The 19,981-nt window shown below is 33.4% G+C and overlaps 2 protein-coding genes and 1 non-coding gene across 3 annotated transcripts; 1 reads left to right on the top strand and 2 right to left on the bottom strand.

The window, feature by feature from the left end:
* Window positions 1-2,795: 2,795 nt before the first annotated feature.
* LOC116105237 (exocyst complex component EXO70H1-like) lies at window positions 2,796-4,921 on the bottom strand. Its single transcript, XM_031391669.1, has one exon. It carries the CDS (start codon window positions 4,830-4,832, stop codon window positions 2,979-2,981), a length of 1,854 nt encoding a protein of 617 aa, XP_031247529.1. The 5' UTR covers window positions 4,833-4,921; the 3' UTR covers window positions 2,796-2,978.
* An 8,199-nt stretch (window positions 4,922-13,120) lies between these two features.
* Window positions 13,121-13,194, top strand: TRNAR-UCG. Its single transcript has one exon. It is a non-coding gene; the product is annotated as a tRNA-Arg (tRNA).
* A 3,712-nt stretch (window positions 13,195-16,906) lies between these two features.
* LOC116105253 (60S ribosomal protein L35-like) lies at window positions 16,907-19,218 on the bottom strand. Its single transcript, XM_031391697.1, has 4 exons — window positions 19,087-19,218; window positions 18,862-18,997; window positions 18,619-18,775; window positions 16,907-17,131 (listed from the first exon to the last, which is right to left on the bottom strand). The coding sequence occupies exons 1-4, from the start codon at window positions 19,088-19,090 to the stop codon at window positions 17,057-17,059; spliced, it is 372 nt and encodes a 123-aa protein (XP_031247557.1). The 5' UTR covers window positions 19,091-19,218; the 3' UTR covers window positions 16,907-17,056.
* Between the last annotated feature and the right edge of the window lie 763 nt (window positions 19,219-19,981).

Genomic DNA, 19,981 nt, shown 5'->3' on the forward strand with positions numbered 1-19,981 from the left:
GCGCACGGAAGGCCGAAAATGGTTGCTGTGTCACAATATGGCCATTTCCGGCCAAATATCTGGTCGAAAATGGCTAGATTGTGACAGATCTGGCCATTGATGGCCTGATCTAATCTAGCTGTTAACGGCCAGATCTGTCATGATCTAGCCATTATCGGTCAGATCTCTGGCAAAAAATGGCCATATGGCGCACAGAGGTCATTTCCTACCTTCCGTGCACCGTTAGGTTGCTAATGGCCAGCGGTTGGTAGTGGCTGGGTTGGTGGGAATGCTTTGTTGATTTTCCAAACTTTTATTATGACGCTGTTTTTGCTAAGTTTTTAAATGCAGGGGGGTTATAATAATCCAAATAATAATAAGTATTAAAAAATAATATAATAATAATATTTAATTAGAGGACAATTCAGTAATTTAAATAACATACCCACCAATTTACTCCTCCTAACCAAACATATTAATAAAATATGAGTAATGCTACATTTACACCACCCATTACACCATTTTCATTACACCATGATGTGGCATATCCCACATCCACACAAATTTTTAATTATTTTGAATTTTTAATATTATAATAAAATAATTATTAGTAAAATAGTGATGGTATAATGAAAATGATGTAATGGGTGGTGTAAATGTAGCATTACTCATTAAACATACCCACTAATTTATTTCAACTAAGCAAACACATTTTCCTAAATATTCCCAGTAATCTTCAAGGTAATTTAATTTTCCAGTAATCCAACATTCTCAGTAATCCAACATTTCTAGTAATCCAATATTCCCTGAACCAAACGCACACTAAAGATATAAAAGGACTTTTGAAAGAAAAATACTAGGGTAGAATAGGTAATTACTCGTAAGGGAGCAAAATTCAATAACTCTCACAAATGGTAGAGGGTTGAGAGATATTAGTGATAACAAAGGGGGTTTATTAGATTTAGACTATGCCTCAGGGGGTTTAGATTAATTTTCTTCTGATACATGTGATATCTTTCATCTGTATGTGTGTGTTTTAATCCCGTGATATAAAGCACAAATACAGCTGTTATTAATGTTTTTGATGGTGATGTTTTACTTGATCAAGGACAAAAGTTTCTATTAATGCTCACATTCCACATGAGAGTGATTTATCATAAATCTTTATGTGATGTGTTGAGTTGTAGATGAGTTGTTTTTTTCACGTTAAAATGGAGTTATCAAAAATAGAAATTTTAACATTATCCAATGTTGAAAAGAAATATTATTATTAATTTTTTTTTTTTTTTTTTTTAATGACCGAAGGTGTTTAGACCAATTTGTGCGTATCTCAATTAAACTATCAATCAGGTAAGAGTTTCAATAACTACCCTTATTAATAACCGAGATAAGAAATATTGTAGTTTGTTAACAATTTTATTTCATTTAGTTTTATTTATATGGAAAATAGAAGATATCTATTATTAGTCATATTACATAGACATATCATTGGTTTTAAGTTTCTGATTTTGTTATAATTATTTATTTCTTGTATGTCAAAACTAAAGCTCAGAACATATTTGATAAAAATTGTCAATGAAAATCAATAAACTTTGTTAGGCTAATTCAGGAGTTTTAGAGATAGATTTTGGTCCAAATTTAAGGTCATTTTTTTTGTATTTTCAAGTGAGAAGAAACACCGATTAAAGTCTCTGTATTTTAAGTTGGTACATGTTGTATTTTGTGATGTTTGTTAAGTGTTCCTTTGTTGGCTATTTTGCCTATTCTTACATAATGCATACTTTGCTGTAGATTTAAATATGATTATTGGGCCTAGTAGTAAAGGGTCCCAAACCCAAATGATTCCCATCTGATTATTATCGATAAAGGGTAAGGCCTCTTTAAAATCACTCTGCAACAATTCTAAACTGACCCAGGAAGCAAGCAAATGTTATAGGTCTCCTTCAAAGCTTCTAAAGTTGACACTACAGGCTATAACTGGGGCAAGGCCTTCAGCTCTGTGCCCATTAGTATTGGGCCTAACTGAACCCCCATCAAAATCCAACAGTTTGAATTTTGGGAGCAAACTCCGTTAAAATATATAAAAAGTGAGCATAATTTAGATGGTATATAATCCATCAATAAAGAATTTATTCGATATTTTATCATCCCATTTCATTTCTTTAAAAAAAGTTTTAAAAAAAAAAAACTAATGCAATTGCTTTGAACATTATTATTTTAGGACAGGTCAACAATATTATATTTAATGAACTTCTTTTAGACATGGTGATTAACACTAAATTATTCCTGCCCCATCATCTTATCTTAAAAAAAACAAAATAAATAGTCTTTGTCTTTCCCATCGGTCTTAACCACTTTTTAATCTTTTTAATCTTTCTCTTGGTCCTGTTGGTTTAGACAAATTATTCTTAGACTTTATCATTGAAAAAGATTAGCAAGTTTGATTAAACTAATAATCTTTTTTTTTTTTTTTTTTTATATGACTAGGGGTGTTGAAGCGAACTTATCCTTATAAAAGATTGAAGAGAGATTCAAATTCAAAACTTTTTGAGTAATATATTTAAGATTCTCTATCAAGTAACTCAACTACTTAAAGATATTTTTATTTATTTATTATTTTTTGTCTTTAATTAACTTCTCCCGTTATTTTCTAATCTTAATGTTGGTAACTTTCACCTCCGTATTATACTCACCGTTTGATCATTCTTCCATGTATTAATCAATATTTAATAATAAAAAAATTAATATTTATTATGGATTTAGAAATAATTTCATCATCTTCGAATATATTAAAATTTAAGCATATACTTATCATGTATCATCCGGAAAATAAAAGAATTCTAATTACAGGTGTCAACACATCAATCAGTCAATGCTTCCGTATACATATTTACCTCATACACGTGTCTTGCTCTCATTGAAAATCTTTTTATGCACAAAAAAAAAACACGAGCTTAAAATAATCAACTTGGCCGGCAAACAGCTGTTTTTTTATTTTTTCAACGATTCCGCCCTCCTTGACTGGAATGCGACGACGAATGAGATGAAACGCTACCGGACCCACTGGTTCCGTAAAACAAATCCGACAAGTAATTTCCCAAATCATCGGGGGCAAATCTGACCAACGATTGATTCCCCGGCCCCGGCTCCCTGCTTGCACTAACCCGATACTTCTCGTAAAAGGCACGGTACACCGGCACGATCCTCTTCGCTAACGAAATTTTTATTTCGTCTCTTAATGTCTGGTCCGGTACGACCCACGAGCTCTGTTTGTTGTACGCGTCTTCAAAAGACAAGTTAAATTGCCGAAACGAGTTTCGGACTTTAGCAAGTGGAATCTCAGCTGTTGGATTCTCCGGCATTGACGCAAACACCTTGCTCCATCCCATGCGCTCATAATTGGCTGCGTATTGTCTCACCTTTGCCTCGTGCTTCATCGCCCATTCCTCGCCGAGGATAAATTTAAGGTTCGACGTACGGGCTTTTACGACGATGTATTGGATATTGTTGGCTAAGAACAAGTAAGAGAGTGATACGTCCTTGTACAACTCAGCCTTGCCGTCTAGTTTGCATAACAGAACCAGAATAAGCCAAGCAAGCCTGATGGCTATTGGCGAGGAAATGTTGTCCTCGGATTCAGGGCTACCAAAGTAAGCTTCTGGTAACGGAGAACTGACCGTTAACGGCCAGTCGGCGACTATATCTGAAAGTGAACCGGAATAATCGGCGAGGAAAGCAATGTAATTCATTACATAGCGAGTCAAGGGGTGAATTCCACCACCGGGAAGCCCGGATTTTGAGGTATCTTTCTGAATCGCCGCTTCAAATTCCACCAGCATCGTACGGGCAGCCTCGCCTAGTTTGATCATTGAATTCACAGCTTGTGATCGGACGACTGAAGTTGATTCAAAGCTGAAAATAGACTCAGTCTCAGGCCAGAGGTCGGCAATTGCTTCGTACAGGTCCAAGATACGAAACATTTTCTCAGGAGTTTTCTTGCACTTTGCTACATTTTCCGGGAATGCAAATAGAGTCAAAGCTCCCTCTTTACAAATTTCCGTAAAACACGTTTCTCTGATAGTGTCGGAAGCCGAGAACACTTGGTCGCATAGAATCCTTTCGCCGTAAAACAACGTTTTAAAAGCGGTTTTAACGGCGTGTAACCAGCTCCTGATTTTAATCTCCAGAAGATCCCAATCCATTTTCTGAATCACAGGCAAGCTTAGTTTCTCAACTCCTAAATGATAAAGCGCTTCATCAACAACAGATTTTCTGATTATCTTGTAAATCTTGACGCACTCTTTGCCATAACCGGAGGCTATCATGCAATCAGCTATTAATTTCAAGTCGGCCACGGCAGCAATAGAGACACGTTCGACTTCCGAAATGTTGTCGTCTGTGAATTTGAACTCATCCTCGGAATCATCTTCCATATCCGAAAGACTGGCTCTTGAAGCTCTTGATGAGTAAGACTGAGTGGAAACAGATTCAGGGTCCAAGTATTCTCTATTGGTCTTTAACATTTGGTAAAACTCTTTCTCAAGTCTTTTCATGGCGGTTTGCATGAGATTTTGCGAACGAACGAGTTTGTGTGAAGATGGAGTATGGGCGGCGAAATAGTGCATGGCGGACTGTAAGTGTTTGATGACTTGAAGGTATTCTTTGGCTTCTTGGCGGTTGCCAGAGAAGAGAGAGCTGGTGCTGCAGGCATTGGCAGTGTTTTCTGAATCCCACTTAGAAATGAGTGATTCAGCGATTTGGATGTTCTCATCCATGAGAGATTCTGAGAAAGTGGGACGTAGAGGTGAAGTGGGTGGTGTCATTCTTGATGGGGAGGGTGATTTGAAAAACATGGCTGTAATTCCCTTTCTTCGCTTACAAATAGAAGAGTGTTATCGATCGGAAAGAAATTGCACTTGAGAGAGAAGAGAAATTGTTGTTGTTTTCGATGGTTAGTTTCTGGCTGTTAACAGAGGGTGATTGGATATTTATAGAGAGAGAGTCGATGAAGCTACCCAGCGAGAAGGAAAGCGAGGGCTCTGAGCCTCTGACTGTGTCAATTACTCTACGCGGTATTAAAACATTTACACTTAACTTTCGCCTATGGATTTCCCAAATTGAATCCTTCTGAGAATAGTCACAGCGGCAAACCGTAAATGTATTAATAATTATTATCCTCATCTTATCTACTTTTACCGACTAACGAGAAGTGAATTATTTCATTTTTTTTTTATTAATTTATCATCGTAGATATTGTAATTTATTTCTATAAATTTATCTTTCAAACCTTCAAAAATATGCCTAAATTATTTGGAGAACTAAATTAGTTGGTTTAATTTTAAGAAGGTAATATATATTTGTTGCACAGTCTAGTAATTTTTGGAGTAATTTGGGGTGCGCAATTTCCTAGCCTGAGCAGGGTGTGGTGTAGGTTCGTTGAAAGAAGGCGAGTGGGTCAAGTGGATATGATTCTGTTGGAGGAAATTAAGAAGAGAACAAATAGTACGGATTTAAAGATGTATTATTATTTGGTTCTTAGTGCGTTGCATAGTTATTGTTGCATTTGTATGAATGGAGTGACGTCGAGAAAAGGTTATTCTGAAAGTGACAATGAGAGCTGGAAAGGAAATAGGATTTTCCCCCTTTTTTTTTTTTCTTTTTTTCTTTTTAAGTTAAGAGGGTGTGTGGACTAATTTATGTATACTTTGACTAATCTTTCAGAATCCTAAAATTATCGATCGAGTAAGAGTTTCAATGATTATCTCTATAAACAACTAAGGAGGAATTTGAAACCAAGGTCTCTTGCGTAATATACTAAAAATCTCTATCAAACTATTTAACCACCCATAGATTGGTTAGTTTCCCCTTTCTTTCCAATTAAGTATTATACATCTCAATTTGATTATATATTTAATTACTTTTATAAGTTAATATTTGTATCTTATTTTGGGTTCATCTTTATTTATAAACTATGATAACTATTTTAAAATCGTTGTTTTCTAGAAATATGAACCGTTTATGGGTCTGCAGTCAACAGATCGATACCAGCAGCAATGAATGCAGGATTTAATCTGCGTGGGTTCTACCGATTTAGTATTAGACTTTTCCTGTAAAACAAGGTTCACGACTCATTCCCCATCCCTTTCACGCGCTCTTGATGGCTTCCCATGCAAAAATAAACATACAAACCAGTGAGCTTCTGTTTAATTAATTTGTTGGTTTAATTAAGTGGTATCAAACTAATCAAAGTCAATAAGATTGCTTTATATTTGTTTGTAATTGTCTTTTCATTCTTGTTGACAGTAATAATGTACTATTCCGATAGCCAGAGTTCAATACAAAATCATCATTTATATTGTTTTATCTTCTTTTTTTTTTTTACAAAAATATCCGAATTAGTTTATACACATTTCAACTAATCTTTCAGAACCCTTATATTAACGACCAGATAAACCTCTTAATAATCACTCTTATTAACGCCTGTAATAACTCGAAATCAGAAGCTTATTAAACCTCCTTTCAATATTTTACCTCACTGTACAATTTTTTCCATATGTATATTAAAATTCTTTATAGTAACATTAATTAATGTAATTGTTTGGCCGTCGAACATATAAACAGTTTCTGACCCTCATGTATTGAATACAAAAGTCGATGATGTGGATGGTACTGCGGGAGTAAATGGGCAATAGTCAATCGTCAAATATAGTAAGCTGACAAAATTTTTAGTCTCCTCAAAGGCTCTGATGATGAAGCGCTTACTTGATCCTTCTGAGTTCTGACTTTTCAACAATATGAGACTAGTCCACCCGATTTATTAATATACATTTTTTGATCTATTTTGTACAAGTATTATCTCTGGCTATTTATAAGTATATATATAATAATTAAAGGGAGACTCTACCGGGCAGTGCTAATTCAGTTTCTTATTCCACAAGAATACTTTTAGACCCGTTCCTGAAACAAATTCTGCGACTTATACAATCATCTGAATAACACGCTATATATGTTATTACTTCATGGTGTTATTATAATTTTCAAAATACAAGCAAGACAAACGTGAACTGATCTTGTCAAATTGATAGCTTCGTATATTTGTATAATACAAGTCTACAATATCGTGTTTGCTTCCAAGAAAAGTATATTCAACTTTCAATTGCAATCCTCTATATGGTCATCGTATATATGTATAAAAATTTTGTATTTTGATAACACTTATGGGTTATAAAACGTAACATATCCTTGTGTATTTAATTGAATTTCAAAGATGGCTAGCTATATAATTTAAATATTAAAATATATATATATAAAGTATAGTAATGAATTGAGAGAAATGGGGCTAGCTTTAGCCGCAGGATGAGGATGGTATATATTTATTTTTTTTTTAAATGATTGGGGGTGTCTGAATCAATTTAAACATACTTTAATTAATTATCCGAAACCTTAGAACGATTAGTCAGGTAAGAGTTTCATTAGCTACCCCTATTAGCAATCGAGAAAGAACTTAAACTTAAGACCTAAAAGTCTCTATCGAACCACTTGACTATCCAAACATAATTATATATATTCGTTCATCCTTCCTCTTTTAAGTTTTTAAATCTTTTTCTCCTGTTGGATTATTAATCTTAATTTTTACTGATGAGATGCGTCTTCCATTGTCTATGTTTTACATTGTACTTAGATTAATGTGCTAATTATTCGGCCAGCTGATGACATATATTATATGACGATATGCTCGGAGAGTTTTTGTTGTCGTTTATGGTTGGAATTGTTTGATTTACCATGTCAATATACATAAGTTAAATTAAAGTAGCTGTATAGAAAGAAACATCGATCTTGGTTATTATGATTCAATTAAAAAACAATTATTGGTTGATATCTTAATTCTTACAATGACAGATCATGGATATGTTCTGATTTAGGTTGTCTCCAGGCTTCAAGGTCTATGATCCCAATGAAAGATGACACATGTGAAAATGAAATATTTGTTGAATATGGTTCATATTTTATAAGATATTTTGATGGATTATTAGCTTACATAGATGTATTTAGAGATCTCGCTCTGTCCTTGGGATGCAGATAGCAAGTGGTTTCGATGAGGTTATGTTTCCTATCATATGCATATTGTAATAGTGAAAAATCTAACGTGAGAAAATATTGAGAGAGAGAAGAGAGATAGTGAACTATCGTCATTACTATTGTATTTCTGCAGATTTTTAAAACTCAATAAAATCTTTTCTATCTTGAAAGTTGGACATAATTTATATATTAAGAACGAACCAGGATAAATCGCTTATCTTCTTTATTTTTTATTTTTTGATTCGTTATTGTGTGTGTTTTGACATTATTTTTTAACAATATTATGGAGCTTATGTTTAAAATTAAGGTAATCACTAAATATTGGATTCAATTAGGAAATTAATGTCTTTATTAAATGATATTGGAATTATGTTCCTTTGCGTTTAAAACATTCAATCTTCTAGAAATAGCATCTCCATCTTCCTTTTGTTTTTTAATTTTTACTCGTTATCTTTACACGAGGATGTTATAAAATTACACAAGCTAACACTGTAACACATGCAAGGCGCCTTTGATTTGCAGAAAAAATTGGAGATAAAACAATTATATCACATCATCTACAAACCAAATCAATTATTATATTTATATTGTTTTTTGTCTTTCATCCATCTTAAACAGGACAAAGCTAATAAAAGGTCCATTTGGCTTTTCTTTTGTAAATATTTGTATAACAACTGGCAGTTATTTTCTTTTAATTCATGCCATTTGGAGTATAATTAACAGTGGTACGAGTACTGTCTCCCAGAATATTCCTGCTTGACTTATTATGCAGAAAATACTGTCTCACAGTATTTTCTTTTGATTATCAGGAGGAGCTCGCTAGGAAGATCTCTGTTTGGTAGAATCAACTAAACCCATCAAATTTGATCAACTTTATTGGCAGAAATCATTGAGATTTTTTTTTTTCTTTTTATATATTTATTTTCAAAGCTTGCTTTTAAACTTTGCATGAGTGCTCATAATTGAGCCAATTAGTCAATATTCAAAACATTAATCGATCATCGACGACACCCTCTTTTCCTTTCTATAATATTTTAAACAATTCTTTTACTCCCTTCAAACATTTTTTAATCCCTAACGAAGTATGATCCAATAAAGAATTGTATTATGCTAAATTTTGGGGTCAGAAATGGCCTATTTTTATGTGGTCAATCATTCTGCTTTTGAATTCTTCCTTGTTGCACTATCGATCGTTAGTGATTGTCTTTGTCTCAGGCTGACTCAAAAGTTGTTGTTCCTCTAATTGAATATTTGACCTTGAACTACCTTAATAGGAAGCTGAGAAGTGGATTAGGCCTTCGCTTTCAAAGACACTATAAAAAATTCCACGTATTCTGCCGCCATAGGCAAATAATTACTGTACTCGGTCAGAAAAGCAGACTCTGGCTATTATCTTTAAGCCATCATATATATATAGGGCAATCAAACGTTGAATTTTTGTGTTTTTGCCTTGCTTTTATGCATGCACCTATATACGTAATGGCTTCTGTGTCTTCCATAAATTACAATGAATGAATCTTTGACGATAAAAAGGAGAGATGGACTTCCCATTAATGGAACTAAAACGTTTATATTCACTTTCTGTTATATTGCCAACTTTTACAAAATTAGTCAATTTAAAAGTGATGGTCTTCAAAAAGCTGAAGTGATATTTTCATGATTTATCACGTATGCCCTGATCTCATGGTTCAAAAAGTTTACCACAAAAAAATTCTACCTAAATATATAGTTTAAATTTAAACTTTAAATTCATTGTCGCTCTTCATTACATACCTGTATATACTGGTTTCATGAAAAAATATTTTTATTCTATAGAGATTGTAAATATAAATCAAATTAATTAGAACTAATTAAATTCAGTAAGTTTTTAAACTTTTTCAAATATTTTCTGTAAATATTATATATTTTCTCAATATACCAAGCAGAAATCGACGTTTCTGAGAAGAAGATACTATTACAGTCACCATTGTATAAATTGGGTATCTCTTTGGAGAGAAAACTAGTTGTAAATTGTGTAGAGAAACTATCCAAATTAAGGTGTTGCAGGCTTATACAACCGCGTATGATATGGACTTGATGTTCTTACTTCTTAGTCCACCAAACACTTATTCTATGAAAGAGACATTCGAATTCAACCTATATTGTGAACTTATTGAAAGACTCAAATTACAGATGCAGACAGCAGGTGGTTTAGATGGGTTAAATTTAATACGTCCCAGACCAGATCAACTACTGTTTTTGGCATGAACTTTGAGAATTTAATCCAACTCATTTACATCTAAGGCAATTAATTTATCATCTGTGCCAGCACCAGCAGTCATAATCAAATTTCAGTTAGTGATAGAGAAGTTTATCTTGTGTCTGGTAAAATATAAGGGGAACCTACTCCATAATATTAATTAATTCGCAAGTTTCTTTGCGTGGGAATATGGCCGAGTATGGACCATTCTTGCACTTCATGCTTTATTTTGAGACAACTTTTCCATTTGTCATCTCCTTCCCTCCTAAAACTGATTCTAGGTTTATAAATACGTTAATTGCTGCGTCGATGATTATAAAACTGAGACTCCATCTCTCTCGCCTGGTTTTGGTTTAGGAATTGGTGATGGGAAACAACCATTGCATGTGCTCCATTCAATGCAGTTTTTTACTGCAAATATATAGTATCTATCTATTGACCATCACACCCAATCTTATTAAACATTTAAAAAAGAAAAAAAAAATTCATACTTTCCTTTCACATGCTTAATTAATTTATGATCCTTTTTAGGTGGGAAAATGTTGTATTAACAAAGTCAATTTGTCTTGTTCGAGAGCGTTCCAGATTGGTGGAACGTTTACTTGGTCTTTTTTATTACCTTATCTTTCTCTTTTAAAAAAATTCCTGTGACAAAAGTATGATAAAGTTCTTGGATGGTTTCTTAAAAATCTAAGTTGAACATGATTTTCTATATATCTAAAAATTCATGAGATATTGAGCAATTTTCAAAAAAATACAATAGTTTATGAACCCAATACGTATAATGTTTAATGTGATAATAAAACGACAAATTTTAGTTCTTTGATCGAAACTTCGTCGAAATATCGAGGATATACATGAAACCAATTGTCGTATACACAATTTAGAAATTTCAAAACTAAATTAATGCATCCATTGTTGTCTTGTTTGCTCCAATCTTTAATAAAACGAGAGTTTTATATAATAAAAGAAAAAATTGATATTACAAATAAGTTTAATACTTAGTCGTTCGAGTTTTCACGCCTCCCACTATTTAAAAGGATTTTGCTATATAAATATAATAGACTCCATCACCATGGCAGAAGAATTGAGCAATATAAGATTCAAATCCATTTCACTCTGATCCGTTACATTGTATTCTTCCATACTTCATCTTTACAACTTGGCTTACAGTATACAGAAAGAAGGAATTGCAGAGACTCATTAATTATTGTTACATTAATCCATAATTACATATTTAAGTATATCATCGCGGTTTAAGTGGATCTCGAAATTAAGGGATCTAACTTAATTAACAATTATTTTAGATAATACTGCTCATGCCAACTTATCACTCTCCATTTAATAGCGAACCTATACTATTTGAACAGGAAAAATCCAATATAAATTGAGTTGCACATATGAATTTTAACAATATCTTCGATTACCCCATATCTTGAATAGTTGCTCCACATTTTGAAACCAGATTCAAGGTGACCATTACTGAATACTTATGTAAAAGAAAAAGAAAGATTTACATAGTCTCCCAAGTTCGAGTCTCCTTGATGGTAAAAGTAAATGATGATCTAACATGGTCTCTCGAGTTCAAGTCTCCATGATTACTAATAGGATAACCACTAAAGTTCTTACCCGACTGATAGTTTAAGATCCTGAGGGAGTCTTTCAACTATTAATAAGGGTGGTCATTGGAGTCTCTACCCACCGATATATAGTTTCAGGGTCCTGAAAAATTATAAGATTCTAAGCTGGTTCGAACACCTCGATCACTAAAAAATAAAAAACTAGATTCAAGGTTGAGCAAATGTATAAATAACTATTAAGTTACCTTTTTTTTAGTTACATGGCTAATTCTTTCTTAAATCAGACATTTTTATGTCATGAGTCTGACCCCTTTTAGTTTGTTTTGTTTCTGAAGAATGAAAACCTAATCAAGAATAATGCAAGTAGGTAAAAGACCTACTCTAATTTTATCCTTTAAGCCTATATGATCTCCATTTGGATTTTCTTTTTAAAATTGTCTCTGGCTCGTTGTCCTAATCATTAGGCATAGGATTCTTATCCATCTTGATATTTAACTTTCAGAAAAAGAAGGCACTATATATCAACTATATTAAATATTTAACATCAAGTTGGTGATCTCGAAATAAGTTGAAATGTGTACAAACACAATAAAAAGCGAATGATGCTTTCCGCTATATCCATTATATCGTTATCAACCGTTCAAAATTTGAAGAATTTTGGGAAACTTTGTTCCTGCTACGTACGTCATGGCTTGAATATCTAACCTTGTAACTTCAATATAATATCCATGACGCTAAATCTTTGACTTTAATACAAAGCGATATTAGTCAGCTTCCTGGTAGTTGTAATACATCTTTCTGTGAAAAAACATACAAATTTGTGTGTGGGTCTCATCTTGAGGATCTAACATTTAAACGACGGACCCCAATGCGAATTTTGTATGACAATACATATACACGTATTACAGAAATGAAAGTGATGTTCCTTTTTTTTTTTTTTTGGGTTTATTTTATAATTTGATAGTAGCTTGAAAGGTAAAGAGTCAGTTGTGTTACAAACTCTATGTATGTCCATACTTGTATATTTTGAGGTTATCATCTCATTTCTATCAACCATATGAAACATTAAACACACTAATGATTTTATAAAGTTTATCCACATCTCTATTGGGTGGTTTGATGTTTTTTTAGAGAATAATTGAAATTTGGGCGTTATTAAATTTTTTCAAAAAATGGCTACTCATATTTACTATTGCTCGAGATGTTGATATATATACTATGTTTAGGGTTGTCTTTACACAAGGACCGCATAGCGCAGTGGATTAGCGCGTTTGACTTCGGATCAAAAGGTCGTGGGTTCGACTCCCACTGTGGTCGTCCAAAATGTATTTTGTTTTTGGGGCCCCTAAAAGGCCCGAATCTGTGGTAAATAGGCTCTTTTAGTGCATACTGGTGTGCTCAGCTATCTATTTGTGGGCCGGAATCTTTGGTAAATTGGATACAGGTATGAGCATCTGTTTATTTTTAATAACCATTATATATATATATGAATCCGCGGAAAGAGGCCGGCCACCAATTTCTTGTGGTGGATGATGGTTGGACACAACGGCATTTCAGTTTCCGCGGAAAGAGGCGGGCCACCAATTTCTTGTGGTGGATGATGGTTGGACACAACGGCATTTCAGTTTTCACACGATAAAAATGTGAACCCAAGTACTTCTTAGTCAAGCTTTAGTGAACTTCATAGTAAGTCGAGCATACAAGTCACATTACAACATTAAAACCCCTATATATATATATTTTTTTTGGGTGAAAAAAAATCCCATTCATTTTCAATAAATAAAGAATATTGTTATTTATGTAAAATTGATTAAATGAAAATATATATTTAATTTGTTCCAAAAAAGAATGACCTCATCTTCTTCCCTTTATCTCACCATTTAGAAAATCAGAGTTTTAACCTCTGTTTTAAAAACCGATCCGTTGTAAAACCTGGCAAGGTGACCAGGTTGCGGTTCAACCGATTGGATCATCGGTTGGACCAGTGAGATGAGATTGAAAGAATTTTTTTAGTCTATTTAATTGTGTTTCTAGAATTTAAAAATGCAAATGGAGTAATGGACTTATAGCAAAATGGGTTTTTATTACACTCATGGAGCCTCTAGCTTCGTTTGGTTCAAAATTTGGGGGTTTTGAGAAAAGTTTTTGAAAAAAGTTAAAAAAAAAGTTGAATTGGGTGGGTATTACGAGGCAGGATTTATAAATTAATAAAATACCTCATATGTTTGTTTTTTTACAAAATACCCCCTATAATAAAACATTAAAAGTTAACAAAAACACCCATAACCCACCCTCAAATACCCTCAGCCAGCCACCACCACCGAAGGTGGCCGGAGTCGTCTCATCGACGCATGACCGACTAGATTTTGCCAGCTAGATCCACCGTGGATCTGGCCGGCAAAGGCTAGATCTACAGCCAGATCTGGCCGTCAACGACCAGATCTGGCCATATTTGCTCTCAACGACGGCCAATAAATGGTGGTCGTTGATGGTCAACGACGACCGTTTGTTGGCCGTCGTGACCGACTGTTACGGCCAAAGATCTGGCCGTCAACGGCCAGATCTTTGGCCTTAGATCTGGCCTTTTCCGGCCAAAACCACCGTGGATCTGGTCGAAAAAGGCTAGATCGGCGCACTACCGACCAGATTCAGCCGGTAGTGTGTCATCTTACCAGATTCCGGCCATTTTCCGACGGTGGTGGCTAGAATCTGATAAATGTGGATTGTTGGAATGTTTTTGTAATTTTTAAAAAAATATGTAGGGGTATTTAACTAAATTAACAAATTTAGAGGGTTTAAAAAAAATTGAATAATATTGAAAATAATATTCCCAAAAATGAGAGTTTTTGGGTATTTTACTGTTTAACTTTTTTTGGAATACTAAGAGTAATATTCCCAATTTTGAATCAAACGAAGCTGAGAGTTTTTGGGTATTTTACTGTTTAACTTTTTTGGGAATACTAAGAGTAGTATTCTCAAACCAAACAAAGCCTCTATGTTTTGTTGGAAAATGAACGCCCAATCCAAATTACACCTACACTTTCTATCATTTTAAATTATCAGATACGTGTACGCTCATAATTGTTGGCATGTGAGAGGCAGGACAGGTACTCCTTAACTCTAGCCATGTGTGGGTGAGGGAATCTATGAATACTCTAGAAAATCTCCAACACAACTCAAAAGATTTGTGACTGTGATGTAAATACGGGTACGGTAAAAAAACGATACAGGAATTTTACGAAAATGATACAGCAAATGGTGAAAAATACGTTTATAAAAATTTGGTCTTAAAATTCAGATACAGGAAAAATACGAAATGAGTATATACGGGTTTAATACAGTATATTATTAATAATACGTTTTAAAAAATACGGTAATGTTAATCCTGATTTTAGTACTTTTTATGATCATTGAATTAATTATTCTCTATTTTTCCTTATAGGTGTATGATTTATATCTTTTTTTAATTATAATATTTTAGTTTATTATTACAAATATTATAGAAGTGACCAATTATTAAATAAAACAAATAATTTTATTTGTCTTTTAAGTTGAAGAAGAAGAAGATAAGACGAAGAGTGGTGTTTGTTGAAGAATAGTTGAAGACGAAGAGTGGTGTTTGTTGAAGAATAGTTGAAGAGGAAGAGAGGTAGAGACGCCAAAAAGAGAAGAAGAGAGAGAGGGCACAAAAAAAGAGAAAAAGAAAGAAGAGGGCGCCAAAAGAAAGAAAGCGAAAGGAAGCGAGCGCAGAAAAGAGAAGAAAATGCTCCAAAAAGAGACTGACGTTGCACCATAAAACGACGTCGTTTTGATCAAATTTCACCTAAAACGATGTCGTTTTGGCTCAGTAAATAACAAAATTTTATTTTTAAAAATATGGCCGAATTATACGCGAATTATATGGCTAATGCATATAATTCGCGTATAATTCGGCTGTGCTTATAGAATACGGGAATTCGCGTTTTATACTCGAATTATACGGTTGGGTGTATAATTTGCGTATAAAACGCGAATTTACTAATTATCAGGCGAACAAAGAGAGAAGAGAGCAAGTGCAGAAGCAGAAGGTTGAGGAAGTTGAAAGAGATGTGTAGAAGAACAATTTTGATACAAAAACAATGGGTGTTGGAGCAATGGTAAAGGAGTTGATTCGTGAATCCATAATTACTCAACATGATGGTGACCGAGATGAGCAAATGCAACATCCTGATGATGGACTGAGTGTCTACTCTACTGCGAAACGAAGCTGACATAGTGTCGTAGTCATGATTTCATTAACAAATTCCAGGTCTTTGATTTCGATGAAGAAGATTGGATTTTGATGGACGAAGTAAGTTGAAGAAGATGAGGAAGTAAGTGTAACTTTACACTTTAGAGAAGATGAAAATGGATGCTACGGTTTGGAGATGAAAATGGAAGTTGCGACGATTGAAATGGCTTATGGCAAATGAAACCGACGCAAGGAAATCAAGATTTAGGTTTTTTTTAAGGCTCAATTAATAGACCCAAATAAGTTTTGGGCCAATCGGACCGAACGGTTTATACTGTAACACCGATCCAATACCAGTCCAAAGCGGCTCTTTTAGTATTAACGGGTTTAATAATAATTCAAACCGAAGTGGAGCCCGAGTCTCAATCGGACCGGCCGATCTAGGTTTTAAAACAGTGGTTTTAACGTGATCCATAATCATTGAAAGAGGCGATATAAAAAATGAATATGAATTCAAAATTTTTCTTTTTAATATCTAAAAACTCTACACAAAGAACAAGATTGACGTGACTCAAAATGCAAACTTTCTCATCACAAATTCCACTGTTCTATGTCTTATTCCATCTCTGATCTACAGAATTTTGATATCAACAGTAAATGATCACACATTGAACTTGATTTGCATACTTCATTTAAAAAGACATGCAAAAGGAAACTTATTAATGGTGTATAATAACATCAAGGGCAGCACTAAAAGATGTTTTACTTAAGCAAGAAACTTTGAACTCTCTACTTTCAAGGAAAAAACCTAAGAACACATTAAAGTTTGAAATCCATGATAGGCAAACAGGTTGAGAGTAAGAAAAACAAAATCTAAAATTCAACAGCACAAAAATAATAAACAATATCCTTGTAGTGATCACATTTGATAAGTTGAACATCAAGATCTCCTCCCTAATCCAATCTTTCCTACACCTTAATGGCATACTTCCTCATTGGGAAGTACATCTCCCTCTTCTTTTCACGTTCTGTCTTCAAAGATGCCTACATAAAACAAAAGGGAAAAGAGAGATCAAATTAGTTAACAGAACAATAACAGTCATGGAGAAATGGCAAAAGCAGTAGCAACGAAGAGAAATCGCAGAGATGAATGCCGACATATGTATAGAACAAGTTATTGTGACTTGAGATTTTGAACTCAATGGAATACAACCTCCCAACCATTAATCAAAACTCAGAGTTGACTAATTGACAATATCAAAGTCAATTATTTTTCACTTTAAAAAATCATTGGATTATACACAATAACTAGCTAGAAACTGGTCTCCTTTTTTTTTAAGCTACCACGTCTCAAAAGATACATAAATATTTCCTTCACATCTCCTTTCTAAGAGAGAATCTTTAAACTGAATCCTGGTCTTTTTCCACTTTCATCCAATTCTAGATTATGTTGAATAAAGGAGGCAAAGATATGGTCCATCAATTCCAAAATTCCGAAGACTCTAGCAATACAATCTGGGAAAGATATTCAACTCAAATTGCACAATAGTTCAAATATAACAAGAATTCTATCATAAATAATCACAATGCAACAATTCCAAATCTCTCTTCGCCCCATTAGCCTAACTCAATTATAAATTTGAACATGAAACAATACTGCACCCTCATCAGTTGTGTAAACCTAACAAAATTACCATTTGAACACATGGGACACTAATATTTCACTTCTTTTCTTAATAATTGCCAAAGGAACTTAAACAAAAATTGGAAAAAACTTGAGTAGCATGGGCAGGCAACTAACCACAACCATGATCAGTTGGTTTTAAAGCAAATGCATATATGACATGATGTTATCAGTCGGGCTGACAATTAACCACAAACATGATCAGCTGGTTTTTAAACAAATGCATATATGACATGATGGTATTAGATGGGCTGACGACTAACCACAATCACAATTAGTTGGTTTTAAAATGAATGCATATATCACATGATGTTATTAGATGGGTGGACAACTTTCTGAAAGTAAGGACCATCTTGAGTGTTTAGGGGATTTGAATGGATGAAAGGTATTCATACAAGCGAAATAAAATAGCATGAGAGGTATTAATAGGAACAAAAATTAAAAAGGATGAGAGGTAATGAAAAGGTGGAGATTACCAAGTGTATGACAAGATTATTTCATTTTTTTATCGAAACTATTATGATTTTATAACTTTTATTTAAGAGTAAGATTATAATTACTACATTTCAAAAATTCATATGAATGGCACCCCTTGCATTCAAAATAGTATACATTGCAAAGGTTCAAACCAAACTGACCAATCCCATTTAAAAAAAGGAAGATCACAACAAAAGAAACATCATAGAGAAAAAATAGCAATCTTAGTACATATATATTATTATCAATTAACTTTTTAGTAAGCAATCATACTACAAACCAGGAAGCAATGTCCAACTAAATTGCTAGAAACTAATACAACATTTATCAAACATAGTAACCGAAAATTAAAACAAAAAATATAGAATACCTGATGCTTGGTGAGACGCCTACGAATAGCTCTGGTCTTCTTAGGACGGAGATCAAGAGGCAACAACTTCTTGTTCTTGTAAGCTTCTCTTAGAGCCGCCTTCTGCTTCTGTGAAATAACTGTTAACACCTGCGCTATTGACAGCCTCACAACCTTACTGCAAATTTTATCAAAAAAATCAACATCAATATGATCATAATATTATTATTTATAAATAATGAACAAAAAAGATAGTGTATTTACATCTTGGATAGCTTGTTGGGTGCACCACCAGTGACCTTGGCCACTCGGAGAAGAGCGAGCTCTGCTTTCAGATCTTTCAACTGGCTCAATAACTCAGTCTTCGATTTGTTCCTCAGCTCATGAACCTTGATTCTTGCTATTACATTTAAAATTAAATAAGAAACAAATAAGTAACTGTTTGAAATGCAAGGTAATTTTATGTTTATTTCCATATGTTGGTCTTACCCATGGCTGCTGGCTCCTTGACTCTCTGTTTCTGAAGATTAAGTGTTTGAGAGTAAAGTAAACCCTAGCTCCGTTAAGCTGTTTTAATATCAGTTTGCAAGTAAAACCCTATTTCGGGGCACACGAGTTCTGTATACCTGTGGACAAAAACGAGACCTGCTCGGCCTCCTCTTATTTTATTCTGGGCTAATTGCATACGCTTTCCAGATTGGGCCATGTTCAAATTGGCTGTGGGCTATTCTTGAATCTGGGTTATATCATTCAATATCAACTGTAGATCCAAGTTCTTCTAATTTTAGCCCTCACTCTCTCTTTTAACGAGGACTAACGGTAAGTTTTTTTTTTTTTTTTTAAGACATTTTAATTATTGTTATAATCAAATATGACAAAGTAAATAAATTTTATTTCATGTCTTTCATATTAAATAAACAGTAATGTAGCAACTATATTTATTTCTTTTTCTTAAACCCCTCTATTATTTTTTTTACTATAAATATACCCTTAAAATGGGGGCTATTAATATAATGTGAGGGCTACTCAAAATTACTCATTAGACCCCACTTATGATTCCTTATGTTATTCCATTAACTTATGAATTGATTCTGAATATTGACTATTGGTCATCATATCTTATGAAAATGAATGAAGTTATTGGCATTAGGGGTGTTAAAAAAAATACAAAAACCAAATCGAACTGAAAACGGTTAACCGAAACTGGTTTTTTGAACTAGTTTACTAAAATATATATATATATTAAATATAAAAATAATATATATTATATATTAAATAAAAATAATAATCTTAATCCCTAAATTCACTAGATAATATATATTACATATGTATGAATGTTTAATTTTTAATTTTTATTTGGATATGTATTGTTAATGTTTACAAT

The sequence above is a fragment of the Pistacia vera genome, unplaced genomic scaffold, assembly GCF_008641045.1.
Source record: "Pistacia vera cultivar Batoury unplaced genomic scaffold, PisVer_v2 Contig496, whole genome shotgun sequence".
NCBI classification, from domain to species: domain Eukaryota; kingdom Viridiplantae; phylum Streptophyta; class Magnoliopsida; order Sapindales; family Anacardiaceae; genus Pistacia; species Pistacia vera.

Coding starts and splice junctions, on each gene's coding strand:
- LOC116105253 (XM_031391697.1), bottom strand. Junction 18,776..18,861: donor CCCAACAAGCTATCCAAGAT/GTAAATACACTA, acceptor TAAAATTTGCAG/TAAGGTTGTGAGGCTGTCAA. Junction 17,132..18,618: donor GGCGTCTCACCAAGCATCAG/GTATTCTATATT, acceptor TGTTTTATGTAG/GCATCTTTGAAGACAGAACG.
- LOC116105237 (XM_031391669.1), bottom strand. CDS start 4,832: ATGTTTTTCAAATCACCCTCCCCATCAAGAATGACACCACCCACTTCA.